Source organism: Phaseolus vulgaris, chromosome 7 (genome assembly GCF_000499845.2).
Source record: "Phaseolus vulgaris cultivar G19833 chromosome 7, P. vulgaris v2.0, whole genome shotgun sequence".
Lineage (NCBI taxonomy): Eukaryota > Viridiplantae > Streptophyta > Magnoliopsida > Fabales > Fabaceae > Phaseolus > Phaseolus vulgaris.
Window position 1 is genome coordinate 19,516,393 of NC_023753.2, and position 24,207 is coordinate 19,540,599.

General features: G+C 39.5%; 3 protein-coding genes across 5 annotated transcripts; 2 read left to right on the top strand and 1 right to left on the bottom strand.

The window, feature by feature from the left end:
- The first annotated feature begins 459 nt into the window (after positions 1 to 459).
- Positions 460 to 6,728, top strand: LOC137828868 (inositol phosphorylceramide glucuronosyltransferase 1-like). 2 transcript variants are annotated; one of them, XM_068635607.1, is made up of 11 exons: positions 460 to 842; positions 1,056 to 1,176; positions 1,337 to 1,522; positions 1,640 to 1,803; positions 4,002 to 4,109; positions 4,270 to 4,407; positions 4,483 to 4,620; positions 4,858 to 5,143; positions 5,265 to 5,388; positions 6,127 to 6,276; positions 6,351 to 6,728. In XM_068635607.1, the coding sequence occupies exons 1-10, from the start codon at positions 588 to 590 to the stop codon at positions 6,260 to 6,262; spliced, it is 1,656 nt and encodes a 551-aa protein (XP_068491708.1). In that variant the 5' UTR covers positions 460 to 587; the 3' UTR covers positions 6,263 to 6,276; positions 6,351 to 6,728. The 2 variants fall into 2 exon arrangements, with proteins under 2 accessions (XP_068491708.1, XP_068491709.1); XM_068635608.1 differs by having other exon boundaries at positions 4,483 to 4,575.
- Positions 6,729 to 8,928: 2,200 nt separating this feature from the next.
- On the bottom strand, positions 8,929 to 11,871 carry LOC137828559 (uncharacterized). Of its 2 annotated transcripts, none has more exons than XM_068635180.1 (2): positions 9,884 to 11,871; positions 8,929 to 9,783 (listed from the first exon to the last, which is right to left on the bottom strand). In XM_068635180.1, exons 1-2 carry the CDS (start codon positions 10,052 to 10,054, stop codon positions 9,019 to 9,021), a joined length of 936 nt encoding a protein of 311 aa, XP_068491281.1. In that variant the 5' UTR covers positions 10,055 to 11,871; the 3' UTR covers positions 8,929 to 9,018. Both variants share the same exon structure in this region; 1 of them encodes a protein (XP_068491281.1).
- Positions 11,872 to 22,732: 10,861 nt separating this feature from the next.
- On the top strand, positions 22,733 to 23,926 carry LOC137829212 (uncharacterized). The gene has a single exon (XM_068636008.1). It carries the CDS (start codon positions 22,733 to 22,735, stop codon positions 23,924 to 23,926), a length of 1,194 nt encoding a protein of 397 aa, XP_068492109.1.
- The last annotated feature ends 281 nt before the right edge of the window (positions 23,927 to 24,207 follow it).

Here is a 24,207-nt window from a genome sequence, read left to right on the forward strand (position 1 = left end):
AATTCATAATAAAGGTACCAATTTAAAAAAAAAAGAGAATATAATGAAAAAAAAATTGGTCATATTTTAAATAAAATTAAATTCTAAGTATTTTGAATCTTTCATTTTGTGTAATTAAACTTCTTATTATAACATATCTTCACTATAATATCAATCAACAATATATTTAATTATTTCGTTTTCTTATAATAAATAAAATCACATAAAATAAAAATAATATATATTTATTTTAAAGAATTATTATTGAATATAATAAAAAAAATGTGAACATTCAATTGATCCGAATTGTGTTTCTGCTTGTTGTAATATTAATTATATATATAAAAAAAATTATATTGATTATATTTTACTATTATAAGGAAATGTGGACATGCATTTTCATCGGTAATAATTAATTAAATAATTATAATAATTGAGCTGTTTTAACTAAAAATGTGTATAACGCGGTAGGTTTTTTTTTTTTTTTTTTCTGGCCCACGATGTCATGCAAGCTCGGTATCAAAACCGAGTAGGCCACAGCATGCAAAGCAAATTCAAATCCCTTCAACGGTTGGAATTCTCAGCGAGAAGGGATTTTTGCGGAGAAAATGTTTAACGTGAAGAATCGAGTTAGAATGAAATCGTGTACAAGTATATGGTTATGGCTTACAGTGTTGTTGTTTTCAGTTCAATCTTTGGGATCTGAGAGGAGTGACGTGGCATACGTGACTCTATTGTACGGAGATGAATTCTTGTTGGGCATTCGAGTTCTGGGCAAATCTATACGGGACACAGGATCCAACAAAGACATGGTCGTTTTGGTCTCTGATGGTGTCTCTGATTATGCCAATAATGTTCTCAAGGTATTGCATTCCTATACGAGTTGTATTAGTGCGGGATGTGAAATGAATTTTTCTGCTCAGTTTTACTTCGACTGCCACTTTATAGTAAATTTGATATTATAATTTCATTTGGCTTGAATCGTAAATTTTGGCGGTTACGAATGGTTTTGTTGATTTTGAAACTCTTCATTCAAGTACGGTGGGTATGGTTTGTTGTGTTTTTTTTTTGTCTAGGCTGATGGGTGGATAATTGAGAAGATCAGTTTGCTGGCAAATCCTAATCAAGTACGTCCAACGAGATTTTGGGGTGTTTATACAAAGCTCAAAATATTTAACATGACTGACTACAAGAAAGGTGTAATATTTATGTTTTTTGTGTTTTTTCGTGTGTCTGGTTATGGCAGTTGAGGAGGATACTCTAAACTTTCCGTTCGGGGTTTTGCATTTCCCATAGGAAGTAGTTTCCCGTGTTTATGAAGTATGATTTATTGGGTTTCTTGAATGTGTACGTGCAGTTGTTTATCTCGATGCTGACACTATCGTGGTTAAGAATATTGAAGACCTTTTCAAATGTGGAAAATTCTGTGCTAATTTAAAGCATTCTGAGAGGTTGAATTCAGGAGTCATGGTGGTGCAGCCATCTGCTGCCGTCTTCAATGACATGATGAGTAAAATAAACACTCTGCCATCTTACACTGGAGGTATTATGATTTTTCTTTTTTAACTAATTTTATATGCAATTATTTTATTCATTTGGATTTGGATTTGGACCTAATAGGGTTGAACAATTGGCTACAACTATATTCCTGCTTTCACAGGGGATCAGGGATTTCTCAACTCATATTACTCTGGATTTCCCAACGCACATATTTTTGAGCCAAATTTGACACCAGAAATGTTGGAAAATAGACCAGTTCCTGAAATGGAGCGACTTTCCACTCTTTATAATGCAGATGTTGGTCTTTACATGCTGGCTAACAAGGTACTAGAATATAGGTAAATAAGATGATGGTTCCTTTCTTTTAAATATTTGGGGGTAACACATCAGTGATACCTTCTTATTTGAGTTTTGAGTTAAAATGGACGCCTGTTAGATCCAGTTGCCTTTCTTTGATTCATGTTTAACTTGTAAAAGTCTTACATGTTCATGTTAATGTTCAAATTCACTTGATGCTATTAGTTTAACACCTACGGTTGAATAACATATATTCTTTCATATTGTTGGAATAATACATTTTTAATTAATATAATTCTTAAGAAGTAGACTTTAAGGCTAACTCAACCTTATAAAACTGGCCTGTAAGATGAAGTTTGTACCGATTTATATATTATGAATTGACCTAATCTTTAGTCGATATGAAATCTCCCATAGTACTAAAGGACTAAAGCCTTTCTGAATAGGTTAAAGGAAAAAATTGAATAAATCTTTTGTAACAAATTGCACTAAATTGATGGAATGAATGAGAAGATAAAATTGCCAGCACTATGATGGCAGGAAAATTTTGTGGGGAGATGAATTCCTTTGTGTTGGTTTACGAGCTTATTGTTATGGTAGAAATTGGAGTGAGTGCTGATGTCGCCCTTTAATAGTTATGACGTTGCAGTGTGACCCATATTAATATATTAAGGCTTATAAAGCCTAAAAGGAATTTTTTACTGCTTCTTCTGTTGGATTCAAATTTTACCGTTTGCGTATGGAAATTTTGGCAGTTAGAATGAGGACTTGTTAATTTTGATATAGATGGGTCAAGGTGATTATGCAGGAGCAAAGCCAAGGACTTTTCCATCATGTTAACATTTTAAACTTCTTTAATTCCTGTTAGAATCTGGGTTTTGGGGCATGTGTGGCGATGAGAATTGAGTTAGGGGCAGTAATGACAATTATTGGCAGAAAGTAGGATCTGTTACATTTCAAGATAGGTGTAATACTCACAGGCATGAATGCATTTTTAAGTTGAATAGTAACGGTAATGTTGACAATTTAGGGTTGGAAAGTTAGGAGAAGTTACATATTATTAAATATGTGCATAACAGGGGGACACTTGTGTATTATTTTGTAGTAGTTTGGACAGAAAATTCTTCTCTGTCTGTAGAAGTCTATGACTTTAGGACAGCAAATTCTGCTATACTTTTGTGTATTCTGTGTGATTTAATATTACTCTTCTTGAATATATCAATTGGTGTTTTATCATTTTTTGTCCAACCTTGCAGTTTAGAGAAAGATGATGATGCATTTGATAAGGAGCTTGTATGAATTAAAAGAGAAATTTGGAGGGGGATGGAAGCCAGGACTGAGGCTTCGGTCTGTATGGCCAAGAAATTGCCAAATTGACTAGATCTAGAGATTTTTTAGTAGATTACAGAAGAGAAAGGATCAAATTCAATCAAACATGTCAGGGATGAGAACCGTAGTCTGTATGGTAGTTAAGAATGTGGAATTGCCATTTTTCAACGGAGATGACATTATTGGGTGGCAATTAGGGCAAATTGAAGTTCAGGATATTAGTGAAGATTAAATTAGCAAAATTAAGTATGGAACGAAATGGTAGTGGAGAAAGATAGTCTGGAAGAACCAATTTCTACATTCAGCCTTGGAGACAAGGATGATTTTTCATAGTCGTATATTAAAATAGATGTAATTGTCATTAGCAATTACTAGCGAAAACATAAGCCTAATGTGTTCGCAATTTTTAAAATTTAAAAAAGTAATGAGTTATTATTAGATAATGCAATTATAAAGTTATAAAAAAGCTAGTTCTTTAAATCATATTTTAATTTGTCTTCTCAGTTTGTTTGATGTAAGAGATATTGAAAAAAAAGTGAATGAACGATGACAGGAAATTTAATAGTTATGTAGCTTATATACAGAGGGGAAAAAATTGTATACGACTATGTTATAGATTACAGATGTATTATTACAATATCTTGAACAGTAGCTGTTCTGTTGACTGTTTAGGGCAAAATATTTTTAGAAGTTACATATTTTTAAATATGTAATAAGGGGAACTTGTGGTTTCAGTTGTTGCAACTCATATCTTTGTAGACTTGTAATTATTTTCCTAGTTTGAATTAACTGCTATTATTAATATTTCATACATTCTAACTCACCAAATATCTTGGTGTTCCTTTACATTGCATCTTTTACTTCAGTTATATAACTATTCATGCTGACTTGTCCAGTGGATGGTAGATGAGAATGAACTCCGCGTGATTCATTATACACTTGGTCCTCTTAAACCTTGGGACTGGTGGACATCTTGGCTTGTGAAACCTGTTGATGCCTGGCAGGTATTTGTGCTACTTATTATCCTATTTTATCAATATCTCAAAAATGTGTCTTCCTGTAATTGTTTCAAAAATCATCTAGCTTAAGTAGTCATGTGACTAAGTTGAAGTTTGTGACAAAAGTATTTTAAATAATTTACTTTTTACATGGTCTGTGCTACAGAATGTAAGGCAACAGCTGGAGGAATCCCTTCCTGGAACTAAAGGGGGCCAAAATCCTAAAGATTATTTTCTTGTAAACTTTCTTTTTCTGTTACCATTTTGTGCGGTGCTGTTCTTCTGCTATCGTTCAACTCTAAAGGTCAGCTATCGTGGATTGATTTTATTCTTTAAGCATTAGGAATCCATGTGCCTTATAATATTGTATTTTCCGCAGAATCAGGGGTACTATGGTTCCTGTTGTAGAAACTCACTATGTGATCATGTCAGACAACTTTATTACAGGATCAAATCAGGGGGGGGACCAATTGTATATACTACTATTTCTACCTCAGCTATCAGTTCCATTCATCCGGTCATTTTTTACTTCTATACCTCAACTATATCATTTCTACCTCAACTAAGAATTTGAATCCTCTTATGTGAGGTGTCCTTGCATACTCATCAGATGACTGGGTAATGCAATGTCCTCACATTAGAGGACCGAAAATACTGTTGTTGGATATGCATGCTGCTTATGTATTTGAATTTTAAAAATATCATGTATTATTTTTTATTAGCGATACGAAGTACTAATTGTGGTGTTAAACAGCTCATAAATGGTGCTCAGAGCAAGGTGCCTCCATATTTGGGCATGATTTCTGTCTGTGTCTGTTTGTTGGCTTCCGTGGTGTCTCTTGGATTAGCTTTCTTGATAGTACCTCGGCAAGTGGCTCCCTGGACTGGTTTTCTTTTGATGTATGAATGGATATTCACAATCTTCTTTATACTATTTGGGGGTTATCTCAATTTGATGTATCATTGGGGAAAGATTAGGATATCACATACACCTTCCTCGTTGACTCATCCCGAATCTTCTGATGAGGATTCTGGAAAAGGTATGTTCTGCCGGAATAGAGCATATTTGGGGGTTGTCTTTCATCTATGTTTTCAAGACTTTTTATTTTTATATTTATTTTTTAGTTTTCATCCTTAATTTGATCTCATCTATATTAACAGGTCACCAGCGTCAGATGTCATCATGTGATGCTGCTACGTGGTTCTATGGTTTAGGGATGGCCTTCTTGGCCATTGCCGCTCCCTGTTTGCCTTTTATTTTTGGGATCACTGCATTGTTTTTACGGTAATTTTTCCTTTTTCCTTATTAGTAAAGATATCATTAACTATGTACTGTGGCTATCATTCTTGATCTTGTTAGGCTTTCTATTTATTTTAAGTATAATTCCATTGCCCCTATTTGTCGTTTTAAAAATAGAACTTTGTTCTCGGTATGTTTTTGTGATAATTGACTATACTCGAATATTAAATTTCAAATTCTAAAAAACTTTGGAAGAACAGTGTTTGTAGCTGGCCTCTTTTGAATGGTAACTTGTAATGACGCTCATAGTGCATCTGATATGCTTTCAACTAGTGATTTTATCCTCCCTAAGATATGGAGGGTCGTTCCTGAACTGTAAGATTATTTGACCATTATATTGGTCATTCTTTGCTTATTTTTGGCTTGGATATGTAAAGTCCCTGTTCTACAACATCAAGCTAGAATGGCAGTTTGGAAACAATTACGTGTGTTTTTCTTGCTTTTTTAAGAGAGGGAGGAAGAAGTGAAGTAAATTTTTAACAAATGGTATGGGTTTCTGGACAAAGGAGCAACATAATGGGGATTGTCTAATTTTGGTGCTTTTTGTTGCTCATTTTTGGCATACAATGCCACCAAAATAGTCTTCCCTTTTTCTTATACATTCAGCTTGAGGTGAAGTTAACCATATTTCTGTCTTGTAAATTCCAAGCAGTTTTTTAAGAGGAAAAACAGCAATTTTCTCTTAGAATTTCCACTTACTTTTTTTTTATATATTTCTAACAGGTTGGGTTTGGCGGTTGTCGGGGGCGTAATATTAGTAGCTTTCATGACATACTCTTCGGAACATCTTGCTATCAGATCATTTCTGAAAGGGTTTGAAGAGAGGGATGTTGCACTCAATGCAAGCTTCTGCTGTTGATTCAATTCTTTGAGGTGATGCAAACTGCGGTAGATGATATCTTTATTCGCCTCTATTTTATTAAAATATGGATCATTGATCTATGCAGGACTGGGATACGTTGCCATACACCAACCCTCACATTTTATCCGAGCTTGGACTGCTCATGCAAAAATTACAACAAATTCTCAGGAAAAACCCTAAATTTAGTTTTTGATAAAACCAAAAAACTTTTGAATCAACTGGTAGTGTGGTTGTTATTGTAATCATCTGGCTTATCTTATATAGAGAGAGTTAGTGGTTATTATTGTATTCAACCAACGGGAAGCATTTTTTGACAGCTACTCTTTAATCCTATTGTTGAACGCAATAATAATGGGTAACGTAGTTGTTCCATTGACAAATGTAAAACTAATTTGGCCAACTTAGCATTATGTATTTTTCCTAGTTACCATAATTGCATTGTTTCATTAGCCTTCTTTTAAAAGATGATGTCTTTCCTTCAAAATTACAAATTGTGTTATATTCTAAAGTTTTAGGATTTAATTAGTAGTTTCTATCATTTATCATTTATCTTTAGTTGAGATTTAATTAGTAGTTCTATCATTTATCATTTATCTTTAGTTGGGATTTAGTTAGTTAGGATTTAATTAGTAGTTCTATCATTTATTATTTATCTTTAGTTGGGATTTAATTAGTTAGGATTTTATCATTTATCTTTCTATCATTTATCTTTATCATTTGTAATCTTTAGTTCTCTATAAATATAGTATTGAACTATTATTTGAGATATGAATAATCTATGCACCTTGTTTCCTTTTCTCAATTCTCTATCATTGTTCTTGTTCTTGGTATAATCGGAAGCCACCTAAAGGTTCCCTTTCTCCAAAGCCTAATTGTTCTTCGAAATCTCTTACGAGAGGACCTAGACGCTTCTACACACGATCATTCATATCAATTGGTATCAGTTAGGACCTTCCAGTACTTCAATGGTAGATTCAACACGCTTCGCTCAAGCTACTAAGGAGATGGAAGATCGAATCTCCCAAAGGATGGATAATAGGTTTATGGAACTCGTGACTACGTTGAAGGAAACCTTGACTCTTTCTATGAAAGACACCATCCAGGATTTACTTACTCAATCTCGAGGTGAACGCTCCCCTCACTAGTACAAAAAGGTAAATTAACGACGGTTAAAATCGACATTTAAAGACGGTTCCAGAACCGTCGTTATTACAGGCGTCGTTAAAAGGTATGAACTTTTAACGACGGTTGGTAAAACCGTCGTTAAAAGTGGCTTCTATTCCCCCAAAAAAAATTTAATGTGACTTTCAACGACGGTTCCTCTAGGAACCAGGAACCGTCGTTATATGTGTGCATTTTTAAAGACGGTTCCAAGTGGAACCGTCGTTATATGTATTCATTAAAAAAAATAAAAAATTTTATTTTTAAAAAAATCTCAAATAACCTGCATAAAGTTTTCAATTCCAGAAAATAAAAACATTTCAAATCATAATTTAAATATAAAAATTACATACAACAAATTATAACATAAATACAAAAAAGTTTGGTAATATATGAAAAAATTTGTCATTGTAATGATTTATCTATACTAGAGTGTTATACATGGTTACAAAATACTTTGACCATGTTGTTCTCACATACTCCAATGCTTCTAAATCTAGCGGGTGTTGGTCGTTGAACAACTGTGACATTTGAAATATTTTGAATTAGTGCATGATTAATAAATCTCAAATTTTAAAGTGTTTATTGTATTGAGGTATTACCTTATCCCAACCTTTCTTAATTTCAGCTTGCAAAATAGTCAACATCCACTGCATAACATAATAACCGCACTCATAATTTTTAGGTTGCCTGTTGGACTGCATGTGAAAATAAATGTATTAAATGAATGAGTGAAACACATTAAATTAAGTGAACAAATATACTTTAAATACCTTAAGGTACATCCAAGTGAGTTTTTGTGCGTTTGAAGTTCTCCTCCCAGACAACATATTATATCCAGAGTAAGCACTAAAATAATAAGATTTCATGTTAGAATACATAACATTATATAATATATAAGTAATAATAAATGTTAAATGAAACTGCCGTACCTATCTATAATGTTTTTAAAATAGGCAGGAGGTTTTTTATGCAAGGAGCAAAACCATGCAGCGGTATGATCTTGAACAGATATGATCAATAGTTGCCAATGACGCCTGTATAACAAATCAGTTAATTAGTTTCTCTTATTTCAATAATTTATTAAAACTTATTTAATAAATAAGAACTTACTCATGGATGTACGGAGCAAAATAAATGTGTTTTCCACCATTCTTTAAGGCAGTGGTGATGTATGTTTGTGTTTCCGACTTCTTGTTTCCAATTGATTGAGTGATTTGAGGGTCTAAAAACCCATATATATTATGTTTCCCCTCATCAAAGCATAATCCAGAAAGATACCTAAATTTCAATAAGTTAGTACTAATATATTTAATAAATCAAAAGTATAAAGAATTTAAAATTTGAACTTACATCATCCATAATTGCAGAACTGTTATGTTAATCTCTTGATCTCCGGATGCAAGGTCCAACAAATCAGACATGTGAACGTACAACGGTAGATTACTATGCCTTCCAAAAACATTAGCATCCCATGGAACCTCTAAGACGGTTGTATCTAAAGCTGTAGCAACTTCCACCAATGCCGCCAGAGGATCATCAATGGAGACTATTTTCTTCTTTCCCAGAGGCAAATTTGTCTTAGGTTCCTGCTACTCATCAAAACAAAAAATACTTAAATTAGTTAGAATGTAATATATCATAATTGTATTAGTATTAGTGCAAATATATACCATAGAGTCTATAGGTCTGACGAGATGTCTAGGCCAGGCAACGAAAGTATGTAATGCCTCTGCCACAATTGTCACCTCTGATGTCGGCACAGGAACTGCAAGATCACCATAAAGGACCTTCTCCACCGTGACCTTCATCAAATTAGAAGGAAGAGGCACATTGTGTAACATTGTGACCCCTTCATAACACTTACCCAAGGCAACGAATCGGGTCAAAGAATGACACTCAACATATAATTCGCATTGGCTAGTTGAGCCAAAGTCATCCCCTGATAGATCAACTGCCGAACAACTCCCTTTAGTGCTGACTTTCTTAATAGGAGGCGGAGGTGGTTCATCTTCTACCATAGTAGGTGGTTGCTGTGAGTGTCCTAAACCCTCCAACCGCTTTTTGAACTCCATTTCCATTCGCGCACTAAACTCCTCCATGAAGCTTTCTTTAAGCTCTTGAGTTACCTCAGCCTTTAACTGCTCACGTAGTTGTAGTAAATACTCTTGGCTAGGTTCATTGGACAATTGTTCCTTGCTGTGTGATGGAGGTCCAAAGTATGACCGAATCCCAACCCCATATCCAGCTACACGAACACGTCCAGGGTGTTCAGGTCGTCCGAGAGCAACATTAAGAATATCATTGCGACCACATGGTTTAAAAGTCCCCTGTGTTGATTGCTCATTAAGAGAATCCTAAAACAAATGAAAAGAAATTGACAAACTTCAACACATTGAATTTAAAATAACACATAGAATTTAAAATAACACATTGAAAAGAAATTGTCAAACTTACAATGCGTTCAACTGTTTGTTCTGTAGACTTAGAACTCCATGTCCCTAATGTGTTTATACGGGCACCCTTCCACATCTCATGTCGGAGTGGTGGGGATGGAGGTCTTAAAGAATCTACACTATTCATTTCCTCAATGGAAGTAGAACGTGCTTGAATCTTTTCTTCAAGCATCCTCTGCTCTAGCAACTTATAACCACCACGAGACAATAAGTGTGGGGTATCATTATGTGCCTGATTGGCTTTTGCTTTGTTTCGAACCTCCTATCATAACACTCAAAATTTAGTAATACGTTAATATAAACTATATTCAAATATAAAAGTGATACTAACCTGCCATTTTTCAGTTTGTCGAATATTGACAAACTGCTGCCAAGTTTCTTCATCAATGGATGCATATTTTGCACAAGGATTTTCTTCTTTCCTTTTCCCATATATATAATCTGTTGTCAATTTTGATTTAAACTGACGAAACTTGACACCCACATCTGAAAGAACCTTCGCTTTCAAGATTTCCACATTCGGGATGTTGTAATGTGTCTACATTGTTTGAAAGAATTAGTTCATAAACAAAAACAAAGTATAAAAGAACTTTAGATTTAGCAAAGTAAAAACAGTTACATACCAGAATATCTTGCCAAATCATGTTTTTCTCGTGGTCAGTCACGTGATCCCAGGACTGAGTTAAGATAGAGATCCTTTCACGAGAAAGTACTCCGAGATAACTCCTATATTTCTTTGCATGTTGCCCAGTGGGCACACCAGTGTGGATATCAATAGACAAAGGTATTTTGTCATCTTTAGTTATCTTCTTAAACATATTCTTCAATCTTGTAGGTCCTCTACCAGTTTTTGAATGGGAAACTTTATCATCTGCCATGTTCCTGTTATCAAAAAAATATAATAAGCATCAAGAATATGAAATATAATGAAAATGAAATATATTGTAAAACTAAACATGAATCACATGTACATACAAATATATATTCCTTCATCATGATCATTTCGAGTTGCATGTACAACATCAGCAACATCCTCGTACTCTTTATTGATGGTCGTTCTTGTAAGTGATTCAATCTCACAAATGTCATTGTTTGTATCTTCTGGGTCATTATGTTGTTTTTTTCCATGTAGCACAACAGACCAGTGGTCAGACGTAGGATCTTGGATATAGAAAACTTGGGAAGCTTGATGTGCCATTATAAATGGTTCGTCATGATAACCTATCTTTCGAAAGTCAACCAAAGTCATTCCTGATTCATCAACTTTGACACCAGTCTTATTGTCAACCCACTTGCATTTGAAAACAGGTACAGTAAACTTGGTATAATTAACTTCCCAAATCTCTACTATGACACCATAATAAGGCATTGATCCCACAACAGGATTTTGATCCTTTGCAGTTGAAAACTGCATAGACTCTGCCTCCAAGGTGACTCCGCTATTTTGCACTGTACTCCTATCATCTCGAGACTTTGTGTAAAACAAACAACCATTTACTTCATAGCCAGAACAACATAAAACATCAAATTTGAGACCGTTTGCAAGCCATGTTAATGTTTCAGATGCTGATGGATCATTCATTATTTGTTGCTTAAACCATGACATGAAAGTTTTGTTATGCTCAATTAACACCCATTTTTCTGATTGTCTTGGATTTTTATATTTGACAATGTCTTTGTGTGTATCTAAGTATGGTAACACCTCATCAGTGTTATTCAAGATATACAAGTGTGCTTGCAGAACCTCTTCTCTAGATTTGCTTATGACATGTACACCTCTTGAAGATTTACTTATGAATCTACGAGAGTGCCAACCTTTTTCAGGAACTCCTATACATTTGGCTTTTGACATGTACTCGGAACAAAACTCAATAGATTCTTCTGAAATGTATCTTTCAATAATGGAAGCTTCTGGACGACATTGATTCTTCACATATCCCTTCAAAATCTTCATGTATCGTTCAACTGGATACATCCATCGCATATAAACTGGCCCACACAATCTGATTTCTCTTACAAGATGAACAACCAAGTGTACCATAATATCAAAAAAAGATGGAGGAAAAACATCTCGAGTTGACACAAGATAACAATTATTTCTTCTTCAAGTTCATCCAACTTCTGAGAGTCAATCTCTTTACTACATATGGAATTGAAAAATGAACATAGTCGAGTGATTGTATGCCTAACATTTTTGGGCAAGATTCCACGAATAGCCACTGGTAATAATTGTTGCATTAGAACGTGACAATCATGTGACTTTAAGCCAATTAGTTTCAAATCATTCATAGATACAAGACTCTTCACATTTGAAGAGTAGCCTTGTGGTACCTTAACACCTTTAAGACATTCACAAAAACTTGTTTTCTCTTTCTTTGACAAAGTGTAACACGCTGCAGGCAAGTATGTACGTTTACCAACTTCTCTCGGTGCCAATTCCTCTCGTATATTCATTTCAATCAAATCCAGACGTGCATTCACACCATCCTTTGTTTTGCCTTTAATGTTCAGAAGTGTTCCTATTAGACTGTCACACACATTCTTCTCTACGTGCATTACATCTAGACAGTGTCTAACATCCAACTTACACCAATACGGAAGATCAAAAAAGATTGATCTCTTTTTCCATATTTCACTCACCGTTTGCTTCTTCTTCATTTTTCCAAAAGTCACATTAAAATTTTTGATCTTTTCATAAATTTCAACACCACTTAATGGAGTGGGACAAATGTCATGTTCTTGGTATCCGTTAAAAGCTTTTTTCAATCGACGATACGGATGATATTTCTTTAGAAATCTACGATGACCGAGATACACGGTTTTTCTTCCATGTTTCAACTGCTCATAAGATGTCTTGTCTTGACATATTGGACATGCTCTATGGCCTTTCACACTATAACCTGACAAGTTCCCATATGCAGGGAAGTCATTGATAGTACAAAACAACATCGCATGCAATCGGAAAGATTCATTTTTAAACGCGTCAAACACATCAACCCCTTCATTCCACAATAATTTCAAATCTTCAATCAATGGATTAAGATAAACATCTATGTCATTTCCAGGTTGTTTTGGACCAGAGATCATCATAGATAACATCATGTATTTGCGCTTCATACACAACGCAGGAGGTAAGTTGTAAATCACTAACAAAACGGGCCATGAACTATGATTACTACTTAAATTTCCAAAGGGATTCATTCCATCAGTTGCCAATCCAAGTCTTAAGTTTCTTGATTCTTTTCCAAATTCAGGAAATTCTTTATCAATATTCTTCCACTGCAAAGAATCAGCAGGATGACGAAGTAATCCATCACATTTTATATTATCTGCATGCCACCTAAGGTTTTTAGCGTCATCTGCATTTGCAAACAAACGCTTAAGCCTTGGAATTATCGGAAGATACCAAACAACCTTAGCAGGAGGACCTTCCTTTGTCAATTCATCAATTTCATCATTCTGACCAACCTTAACCTTATAGCGTGACAAACCACACCTGGGACATCTTCTTAAATCTTCATACTCATTTCTGTATAAAATACAATCGTTAGGACATGAATGTATTTTTCTATACTCCATACCCATTGGACAGAGTATTTTTTTCGCCTCATAATTTCGATTGGGCAAGGTATTTCCTTCTGGAAGCATGTCCTTAAGCAATTGAAGCAATTCTGTAAAACTTTTGTCGGTCCATCCATTCATTGCCTTCAAATTCATCAACCTTAACACTGCTGATAATCGTGTGAAGTTAGTTGAACCAGGATACAAAGGAGTCTCTGCATCATTAGACATATTTTCAAAAACTACATTAGCAAATGATTCTGCTCCCACGTCACGAATCATGTCTTCTAATCTATCATCCATTGAGAAATGCACTTCGTCCGAACCTCCGTGCACACTTGGCAAGTCTAACAATTCACCATGCCACGTCCATGTTGTATAACTTTTCAAAAATCCATCACACAAAAGATGTTCTCTAATTTCAGAAACACTCAATATCCTTCCATTTAAACAATTGATACAAGGGCACCTTATCCTTACTCCATTCTTATAACTAACGGCATTATGTTCTGCGAATTGTATGAACTCTTCCACCCCTTTTTCGTAAGTATCACTTATTCGTGATGTATTAATCCAACGCCGATCCATAGAACTGCTAAACTAAGAACCAATACTTTCAATATGTAATCATGAAAAAATAAAACAAAAGTGCCGAAGGTCGGACACCTCCGGACTCAGAACCAGTGCGTTCAATATGTCAAAACAATATATAATGACTGAAAATTGCCGAAGGTCGGACACCTACGGACTCAGAACCAGTGTGTTCAATATGTCAAAACAATATATAATTACTGAAAATTGCCGAAGGTCGGACACCTCCGGACTCAGAACCAGTGCGTTCAATATGTCAAAACAGTATATAATGACTCAAAACGAATACTTTCAAAATATAGGTGATAATAAATAAGAATACACTAACCTCAAATGGATGGACGGTCACGTAGGCGTGAATGGCGGTCGCAGGTGCAACGGCAGGGGCGCGGGTACGCGGAAGTAGAGCCGCGGTCGTTGTGGCAGAGGCGCGGTCGCGGGTTCGCGGGTCACGGCGCGGTGGGGGCGCGGTCACGGCGCGGTCGCGGAGCGGTCGGGGTTCGCAGGTGCGGTCGTGTTCGCGGGTTGCGGCGCGGTGGGCAGAGGCGCGGTCGCTGTGGCAGAGGCGCGGTCGGCGCGGTCGCGGGATCGCGGTCGGGGTTCGCGGGTCAAGGCGCGGTGGGGGCGCGGTCACGGCGCGGTCGCGGAGCGGTCGGGGTTCGCGGCGCGGTGGGGCGCGGTCGGATTCGCGGCGCGGTGGGGTTCGCAGCGCAGTCGGCGTTCGCGGCGCAGTCACGGCGCGGTGGGGGGCGATGCAGTCGGCGTTCGCGGCGCAGTCACGGCGGTGGGGGCGCGGTCGTGGTTGGGTCGCAGTCACGGCGCGGTGGGGTTCGCGGCGCGGTCGGGGTTCGCGGTTGTGGTTGGGTCGCAGTTGGCGCGGGAATAGGGCTCGTTGAAAGGAAGTGAGAAAGAAGGAAGTAAGTTTCTGAGAGTGGGAGCGTGCAGTTTTAATTTTTAAAAAAGACTTTTAACGACGGTTCTGAGGTGAACCGTCGTTAAATCCCATGGGCGCCACTTTTAACGACGGTTCTGGGGGGAACCGTCGTTAATTCTCACCCCCGTTACTTTTAACGACGGTTCTGGGGTGAACCGTCGTTAAAAGTCCAAAAAATTTTCGAAAAAATTACAGCAGTGCCACCGCCTAGTTTTTAACGATGGTTGTCTCTAAACCGTCTTTGAAAGGTGTCGTTATTGAAGAATTTTGTACTAGTGCCTGGACCCTCACATGACACAATGTCACGTGGACCTCGAACGGGGTCTTCTTATGTTTTGGCACGCGGTTGGCACGCATCGACTTTCCCCGATTCAATGGCGAAAATGTTAACCAGTGGATTTATCAATGCGAAAATTATTTTCTCATTGACAAGACTCCAGAGGAATTCAAGGTACAGTTGGCACTTGTGCATCTAGAAGGCAAAGCCTTGCAATGGCATACCACACTTATGAACTCTGATTTAGATATGGATGCACCTTCATGGCCAGGATTCACCAAAAGTCTAAAAGATCGGTTTGGTGCAATTGGCGATGATCCCATGGTTGCGTTGATGTGTCTACGACAAAAGACTTCAGTTGATGCCTATCATGAAGAGTTCGATTCAATCATTTCAAGATTGAAGTTAGCTAATGATCATATTCTCAGCTGCTTCCTTGGTGGCTTAAAGCAAGACATCCAAATGATGGTACGCATGTTCCAACCTACATCTCTACAACATGCATTTACTTTGGCCAGAACGTATGAAGAAGCCAATTCCAGCAAGTCGACGGCCAAATTCCACAAGGGAGTCTTAGGTCCAGCCCCAGTGCCTCTATCATCGTCAGCTCCAATCAATGCGGTCCCCAAACCTAAACCCACACGCCACTTAACGCCGGAGTTCATAATAGAACGCAGAGCCCAAGGCCTTTGTTATTTTTGTGATAAACCCTACTCAATGGAGCACAATAGGGCACACAAGAAATTATAGCTTCACGTTATGGAGATGGAGGAAGAAGATGACGCACAGGATAGTCCTCTCAATGACGCGACTAACTTATTACAATGGAAGGAACCACAAATCTCAGTCAACGCATTAACAGGATTAGCTGGGTTCAGAACTATGACAATAACTGGATATCATAAAAAACGACCTTTACATATTCATAATAGTGGCAACACTCATAATTTCTTAGATAACCAAATGGCTCAAAAATATTGGTGCATAATTTAGACGATTGCCCCTTTGAATGTCGTGGTAGCAGATGGGTCAAAGATAAAGATATCTTCTGTGGTAAAAAATTTTAGTTGGACAATTCAGCACACAACTTTTACTGCTGATATGCTACTTCTTCCTTTGGGGTGTTGCGATTTAGTGCTGGGAATTGAGTGGCTCATAACATTGGGCGATATTTTATGGAATTTCGACAAACTCATTATGGAATTCAATGTACAAGGAAGGCGACATGTTCTACGTGGCTCTATGGCCCCCAGGCTTAAACCTGCACACAAGCAACAGTTGAGTAAAGCTTTTATTGACAGTGTGCATTTATCTATAATGCACGTGGGTGCAGAGGAGGACATGTTGCAGTCCTTGACTACACATGCTGCACAACAGGAGATTCCAACTGAGATCGCGAATCTCTTACAAGAATTTGCATATGTGTTTTAGGAACCACAACAATTACCACCCTTTCGACCAGGCCATGATCATCATATTCCATTAATTCAGGGAGTTAATCCTGTCAACAAACGGCCTTACAGGTATGCCACAACCCAAAAAGATATTATTGACTAACTTATACATGAATATTTGCAATTCGGAATTATACAGGAAAGTTGCAGCCCTTACGCCAGTCCCGTGGTTCTTGTGAGCAAAAAAGATGGCTCATGGAGACTTTGTGTTGATTATAGAGATTTGAATAAGGGCACAGTCAAGAACAAATTTCCCATTCCTTTAGTTGATGATTTACTGAATGAATTAGCAGGATCTACTGTTTTTTCAAAAATTGATTTACGTGCAGGCTATAATCAAGTTCGGATGAATCCCGGCGATGTGTGGAAGACAACTTTTCGAACACACTCGGGACATTATGAGTACCTAGTGATGCCATTTGGACTCACCAACGCCCCAACTACATTCCAAGGATTAATGAACTCCATTTTTCAGAGGTTTTTAAGGAAATTTTTGTTGGTGTTTTTTGATGATATTCTAGTCTACATCAAAAACATAACAAACCACATAAAACATCTAAAAGAAGTGTTGCAGACTCTCCGTATCCATTCTCTTTTTGCCACGAGATCTAAATGCTATTTTGTTGTTTCCGAAGTGGAGTACTTAGGCCATATTATTAATGCACAGGGCGTTTCCACGGACTCCAACAAAGTTGCTGCTATGGTAAGCTGGCCTCTATCACGAACCTTAAAACAATTACTTGGGTTTTTGGGCTTAGCTGGGTATTATAGAAGATTTGTCCGAGGATATGGCATCATTGCTAAACCCTTAACTGATATGCTTAAGAAGGACAATTTCATTTGGTGTGAGAGGGCTGAACAAGCTTTTCACGACCTTAAGAAGATGATGAGCAGTACTCCCGTTTTAGCACTACCTGATTTCTCAAAAGTCTTTGTTGTGGAGGTAGATGCTTCTGGGCAAGGCGTGGGAGCAGTTTTGATGCAAGACCACCATCCCATAGCTTTTATTAGTAGAATTTTTAACCTTCAACAACAAGCTTATTCAACATACGAAAAGGAGTTGGTGGGAGTAGTCTTTGCTGTGCAAAAATGGCGACATTACCTATTGAATCGTCATTTTACTATCAAGACGAATCATTACAGCCTTAAATACATCTTAGATCAAAGATGGTCCACCGAGTTTCAACAAAAATGGCTAGTCAAGCTGATGGAATTTGATTTCACCATAGAATATCGCCAAGGAAAAGAAAATGTTGTAGCTGATGCATTATCTAGAAGGGACGTAGTGGAATGCAAAGGTTTAATTACCTTACAACTACAATCTGAGTTACTACAGGATATACAACAATCATGGATTACAGATATTCACTTACAGAAACTCATAACAGAGTTAAAGGCGAATACAAGTTCCCATAAACATTATACATGGGAAAACAATGAACTTAGAAGAATAGGCAGCTAGTTGTAGGGATCGATGGGATATTGAGAAAGAAGATTTTGCAGTGTCTACATGCCTCAGCAGAGGGCGGTCATTCGGGTATGAATGCAACAATGAAAAGGGTCAAGGCAGTGGTTTATTGGAAAGGCCTAAATAAAGATATCAAACATTTTATCCAACGTTGTTCTGTGTGTCAGCAAAATAAATATGACACCGCTGCTACTCCAGGCCTTCTACAACCTCTACCCATTCCACAGACCATTTGGCAGCACATCACCATGGATTTCATCGAAGGGTTGCCATGTTCAGAAGGTAAACAAGTCATTTTTGTGGTAGTAGACAGGCTGAGCAAGGCTGCCCATTTTATGGCCCTAACTCACCCATATACGGCGAGAAGTGTTGCTCAAACATTTTTTGACAACGTGTTCAAGTTACATGGATGTCCGGAAACCATTACCAGTGATAGAGATTCGATTTTGGTGAGCCAATTTTGGAAAGAGTTTATGGCAGTACAAGGAGTGCAAGTTCAACTGTTCACAAGTTATCATCCCCAAACAGATGGCCAGACAGAAGTGGTGAATAAATGCTTAGAAACTTATTTGAGATGTATGTGTGTTGACTCACCACACAAATGGGTGCAATGGCTTCCTCTTGCAGAATGGTGGTATAATATACCACATTCCATACAGCCATAAAAGCCACCCCTTATGAAATTGTGTATGGTCAACCACCTCCTATCCATTTACCGTACTTACTGAGGGAATCCAGCATTGAATTGGTAGATAGAAGCCTTCTCAAGAGAGAACAAATGTTGAAAGTGATAAAATTTCATTTAAAACGAGCACAAGAGAGAATGAAACAACTAGCAGATAGACACAGATCCGAGAGAGGTTTTGAGATTGGTGACCTGGTTTACGTTAAGTTGCAAGCTTACAGGAAGGTATCCATAAGCTTCAAACCAAATGCTAAGTTGAGCCCAAAGTATTTTGGGCCCTACAAGGTTTTGGATAAGGTGGGGGAGGTAGCTTATAAGCTAGAACTTCCAGTGCATTCTAAGATTCACAATGTCTTCCATGTATCACAACTAAAGAAACATGTGGGTGACATGGTGATTTCCACTATGCTGCCTTATCAATCTGAAGACCCACTACAACAGAAAGAGCCTGAAGCTATCATTGACCGCATGATAGTTAAGAGGAGAGGAAGGGCAGTCACAAAGGTTTTAGTGAAATGGAAGCACCAACTTCCTGAAGATGCAACTTGGGAGTTCTACTTTGATTTGAAGAAGAAGTACCCATTGTTCCATTCTTGAGGGCAAGAATGTTGTTATGGGGAGGACATTGTTATATTCTAAAGTTTTAGGATTTAATTAGTAGTTTCTATCATTTATCATTTATCTTTAGTTGGGATTTAATTAGTTAGGATTAAATTAGTAGTTCTATCATTTATCATTTATCTTTAGTTGAGATTTAATTAGTAGTTCTATCATTTATTATTTATCTTTAGTTGGGATTTAATTAATTAGGATTTTATCATTTATCTTTCTATCATTTATCTTTATCATTTGTAATCTTTAGTACTCTATAAATAGAGTATTGAACTATTATTTGAGATATGAATAATATATGCACCTTGTTTCCTTTTCTCAATTCTCTATCATTGTTCTTGTTCTTGGTATAATCGGAAGCCACCTAAAGGTTCCCTTTCTCCAAAGCCTAATCGTTCTTCGAAATCTCTTACGAGAGGACCTAGACGCTTCTACACACGATCATTCATATCAAATTGAGTCGCAAATAAGATAATCATTTTTTTAAAGAACTTGTTTGTGCATTTGCTTGTGAAAATGACTATAAAAATGTGAGTAAACAAGTTGGCATCTGATCCTGCCTGTTGACCAGAACGCAAGAGTCTTGCCACGTCAAAGGTATCTTCTTCTGGATCGGCTTTGCACCACGCTAGCTTTCGTCCTTCACACCTCGATTCACCTCAAGAACCTGCAAAAGACAGAGTGGCGCCGCTGCGGCCAATCGCACTCCGACGCTCAAGTCAGTGACGGAAACACCAAAACTCTAAGAGAGAAAAGCTAGAAACTCCAGGAACTGTGCAAAAACTCTCTCAGCGTACTCAAGTATTCTCAAAGCGTAAAGAAGTGTTCTAACGCGCGTACCTCAGAATCTGTTAAGAGTTCCTTATATACTTGTGCATTTTCTCTCTCCTGACGGTTACACCTCTGGACACGTGGCTCGCATCCAGCTGTACACGTGTCACCATCTGTAACGTCTTCTGCTTGAGCGCCACTTCTACTCTTCTGGCTGTTTGACTAAGTTACTTAGGTGAGGAGCAATTCGGTGCATAGCTGCCTTGGAACGCAATCTCTTCTAATGGCGAGCACGGGTGCCACCATGCACACCTTCTCTGTGGTCTCGCCTGCCGCTATCACGATCTGCATTACTTGCTCATCGTGCATGTTCTGGTAAACTTGATCCCTGGCCTCAACCTCTGGCTAGGGAATGATCATCTGATAACTTCATCTTTCATGCTCGTGCCCTTTGAAGGCCTTGAGCAAGCTTTCCTGATCTTTCGGCGATGTCCCCCTCTCGGCGATCTCTGATCACTTGGTCGCCTAAGCTCACATACGGCGACTACAACACCAGCCTGGTGACTGCCGGTTTAGATACGCTAGAGATCGGAGCACGCCAACTTAACGATTGGCGACTATATGAACTTCCCGATGTCCTTCCCTTCCGTCAGCCAGGTGTTCCGCTCAACACGCCTATATTACCACTTGCTGCCACGTCATCACTCCCGACTACCTGGTCGGTACACAAGCCCCCCAGTCTTAAGCGGAGACTTGTCCAGCGAAAAGACTAAGAGGTCACATCACCGTCGATCTACGTGGCGCTGGCACGGAATTCCAAACGTTCGTACCTTCTGCTTTTCTGACGCTCCACCAAACCCCTTTTTCCAATCGCTCGAGACGTGGCTTCATCAACGGTCATCTTCAGCTGTCGTTTGCGCTTCCGAAAACGTTCGAAAAACCCCTAAAACCCGTTGCACTTCCTACTGTTCCATCATCTTTCTGCATTCTCAAAAGTTCTAAGTATTTTCTCTGCATCCCACGACGCTCCTCAACTCCCTCAATCTCCAACTCTCTTCAACGCTCATCCGATCATCAAAAGGTATCCCTTTTACTTCTTATGTTGATATTTGCTGCATTTTGACCGATTCGCATCATCCATTATCTGCCTGGTGCATACGTTGTGGGCTGTTCTTTTTTCCTTTTCTCCCCTCTCGTAACTTAGGGCTTTGTCTTCCATCACGTTCATCCCAACGAACTCTTGTTCGTTCGTTCTTCTTTCTTCGTCCTCAATCGAGTCGTTCTCTGTAACCTTTGTTCATCCCTTTCATTTTCCTTAGCAGTTCCTGCGATGGCTCATACAAAATCCACCGCGAACCTTCCTTCTTCGTCACGAAACCCTCCACCCCAAGCGCGTAGGGTTGCTCCTGGGGCAAATCCTCCATCAGCGCGTAACCCACCACGAGCATCTGGTGCTCCTTCTACCCAAGCTGAGAGGCCTGCAATTTCTCACGCCAATCCTGCTCAGGCAACTCCGCCAGTCGCCGGAGGCGCCTCCCTACCTCCAAAGGACTACAAGGAACTCTACCCTTGGGCCACCTCAACTTTGTTAAAAGAGACTTCTTCAATAAACACGGAGTTGGGCGTGCACCGACTAAGGAAAGGGGACCAATCCGAGCTCACATTCCATAAGGAGCATGACAACAAAATGGTTGTCCTGCCCTGCTTCCCGGGTGAACCGATTTGCGCGGACGATAAAGTGAACAACGACGAGCTGTTCTGTTTTATCTACGCGACGTTCTTCAAGAAAGTGAAGATCAGACTTCCCTTTACTCGCTTCGAGAGAGAGCTGTTAACCGAGCTCGATATCGCCCCCGCCCAGCTTCATCCCAACAGCTGGGCGTTCGTAAGGGCGTTCCAAATTATGTGCGCACACTTGGGGCTACCAGCTTCAGTTGACGTTTTCCTCTTCCTGTTCGAAGCTAAGAATCCCAGAGACTGCCTCTGGATTAGCCTGAATGGGATTGCTGGGAGGTGAATCCTCTCGATCTTCCAGCAATCTTACAAAGATTGGAAGGGAAAATTCGTGAAGGTGTGCGCAAACGATCAAGATCCCTCCCTGCTTGACGGCTTCCCCTTGTACTGGGTACACAAGGGGAACAAAGACGCCAAAGAAAGCTTTAGGAGGCCTAGAAGTCCCGACACAATAGGCGAGCTAGACAAAGATCTCTGCCTTTTCTAGAAGAGTGTAGCAGCCGCCAACATCACCTTCCCCACCGCCTCAATAATCTCCTTCGAGTTCCTCGAGGGCCAACTTGAAGCTCACATAGGTTAGCCCTTACCTCGACACCAAGGTTTTCGTTTTGTGTTGGGACTGACTTCGCATTTCTACCATCTATCATTGGGCGTCCTGTTTCTTGCGTATTGGTCTTGATTTTTAATTCATGTGCCATTTGTTTGCGTTATTCCTGCGTGCATATGCTTGTGTAACCTGTTTCTGCTTTGGGGCCTACTCATCATGTTGGGAAAAGGCAAATTAGCTGAGCTGAGGGCGATCGCCCGTTCTCACAAGCTGGCGGCGGGCTCCCAAACCGTGCCCAACTCGGTAGTGGAGATCACCGTCGCCCAAGGCAAGACTCCTCCTCAGGGTGCGACTTCTTCTGGGGTACTGCCCGCCCCTCAAAGGAAGAAACTTATCTTGAGGAAGCCCAAAAGGAAAGCCCCCCAGGTGGTTAGAGAAGAAGAAGAAGAAGAAGATGAAGAAACCACCGAGGACGGCCTCGTTACTAAGAGAAAAAGGGTAACTCCCTCTTCACCCCCTGCGCTTCCAACACCAACACCGTCTTCACCACCAGCTCCATCACCTCCAACTCCATTACCTCTAGTCCAAGCGACGCCGCTGACCGCCGCACCCCCAGCGATCGAAAGTAGAAATCCAAACTTCATGGAGAACCCTCCAAGCGCCTCCACACCATTCGTGTCCGTTGGAGAGGGTCCTCCTTCCACTGCTTCCATCGCTGGGGCCACATTAAGCGAGAATGAGGGCGCTCATGACTCGCCAATTTTGATAACTAAGTCCCCGACCTCACCACCACGCCAAGAAGCTCAACTTGCCTTACAAACTCAAGAGGGTGGTGGTGAAAGTCAGCACCAGACTCCTCCAGCAGCTCCACCAGCAACAAACTCGAGCCTCCCACCCTCCATTGAAGAGTTCATGGGGCCTTTCACAGCCAAGCTGAAGATGATGGCGGAAGATCTCCCCGCGATCGTGTCAAAAGCTGTGAAGGACGCCGTCAAGAAGCTCCAAGAAGAAAACTCAACGCTTAAGGAGTCAAACTTGATAGCACAGGCTGAGGTGGGAAAGCTCTCATGCCACTTGACGATGGCCGAGTTGGAGCACTCGAGGCTGGAGGATTCGATGGATGCTGAGCTGAGGAGCACGCGCCGGCAAGCCTCCGCCCTTCGCCAGAAATTGCAGCTCCAAGCGCAAGAAAAGATCGAACTGGAGAGCAAGTTGGTCCTTTACAGGCTCAAGGTGACCAACTTGGAGGCTGCGATGAAGGCGAATGCGACCAAAGTAGAAAACCTCGAAAAAAGGTCGGCAGATCGGGAGGTTCTCCTTGGGAAAGTCGAGAAGGAGAGGGACGACACCAAGGCTGAGCTCGGCAAAACTCAAGAGGAAAACACAAGGATTGCTGCAGAGCTGGCCTAGGCTCGGGAGGAAAACAAGAAAGCTGCTGAAGAGCTTGCTCGGGCTTGTGAAGAAACTGAAGGGCTGATAAAGCAAACTGACGAGCTGAATAAGCAAGCTCAAGAGCTCGAGCAAAGCTCCGCCCAAGTCCTTTCCGCTGGGTTCGACGCCGCTTTGGAGCAAGTCTCGTGCCAATATCCCGAGCTCGATCTCTCCATGGTGTCAATTTGCAACAAAGTGGTGGATGGGAAGATCGTTCCCTCTGAAGATTAGCTGTATCTCCCCATCACCTCATTTGTAAA

Coding starts and splice junctions, on each gene's coding strand:
- LOC137828559 (XM_068635180.1), bottom strand. CDS start 10,054: ATGCTTGAAGAAAAGATTCAAGCACGTTCTACTTCCATTGAGGAAATG. Junction 9,784..9,883: donor AACAAACAGTTGAACGCATT/GTAAGTTTGACA, acceptor CATTTGTTTTAG/GATTCTCTTAATGAGCAATC.
- LOC137828868 (XM_068635607.1), top strand. CDS start 588: ATGTTTAACGTGAAGAATCGAGTTAGAATGAAATCGTGTACAAGTATA. Junction 1,523..1,639: donor TCTGCCATCTTACACTGGAG/GTATTATGATTT, acceptor CTGCTTTCACAG/GGGATCAGGGATTTCTCAAC. Junction 1,804..4,001: donor TTTACATGCTGGCTAACAAG/GTACTAGAATAT, acceptor TGACTTGTCCAG/TGGATGGTAGATGAGAATGA.
- LOC137829212 (XM_068636008.1), top strand. CDS start 22,733: ATGTTGGGAAAAGGCAAATTAGCTGAGCTGAGGGCGATCGCCCGTTCT.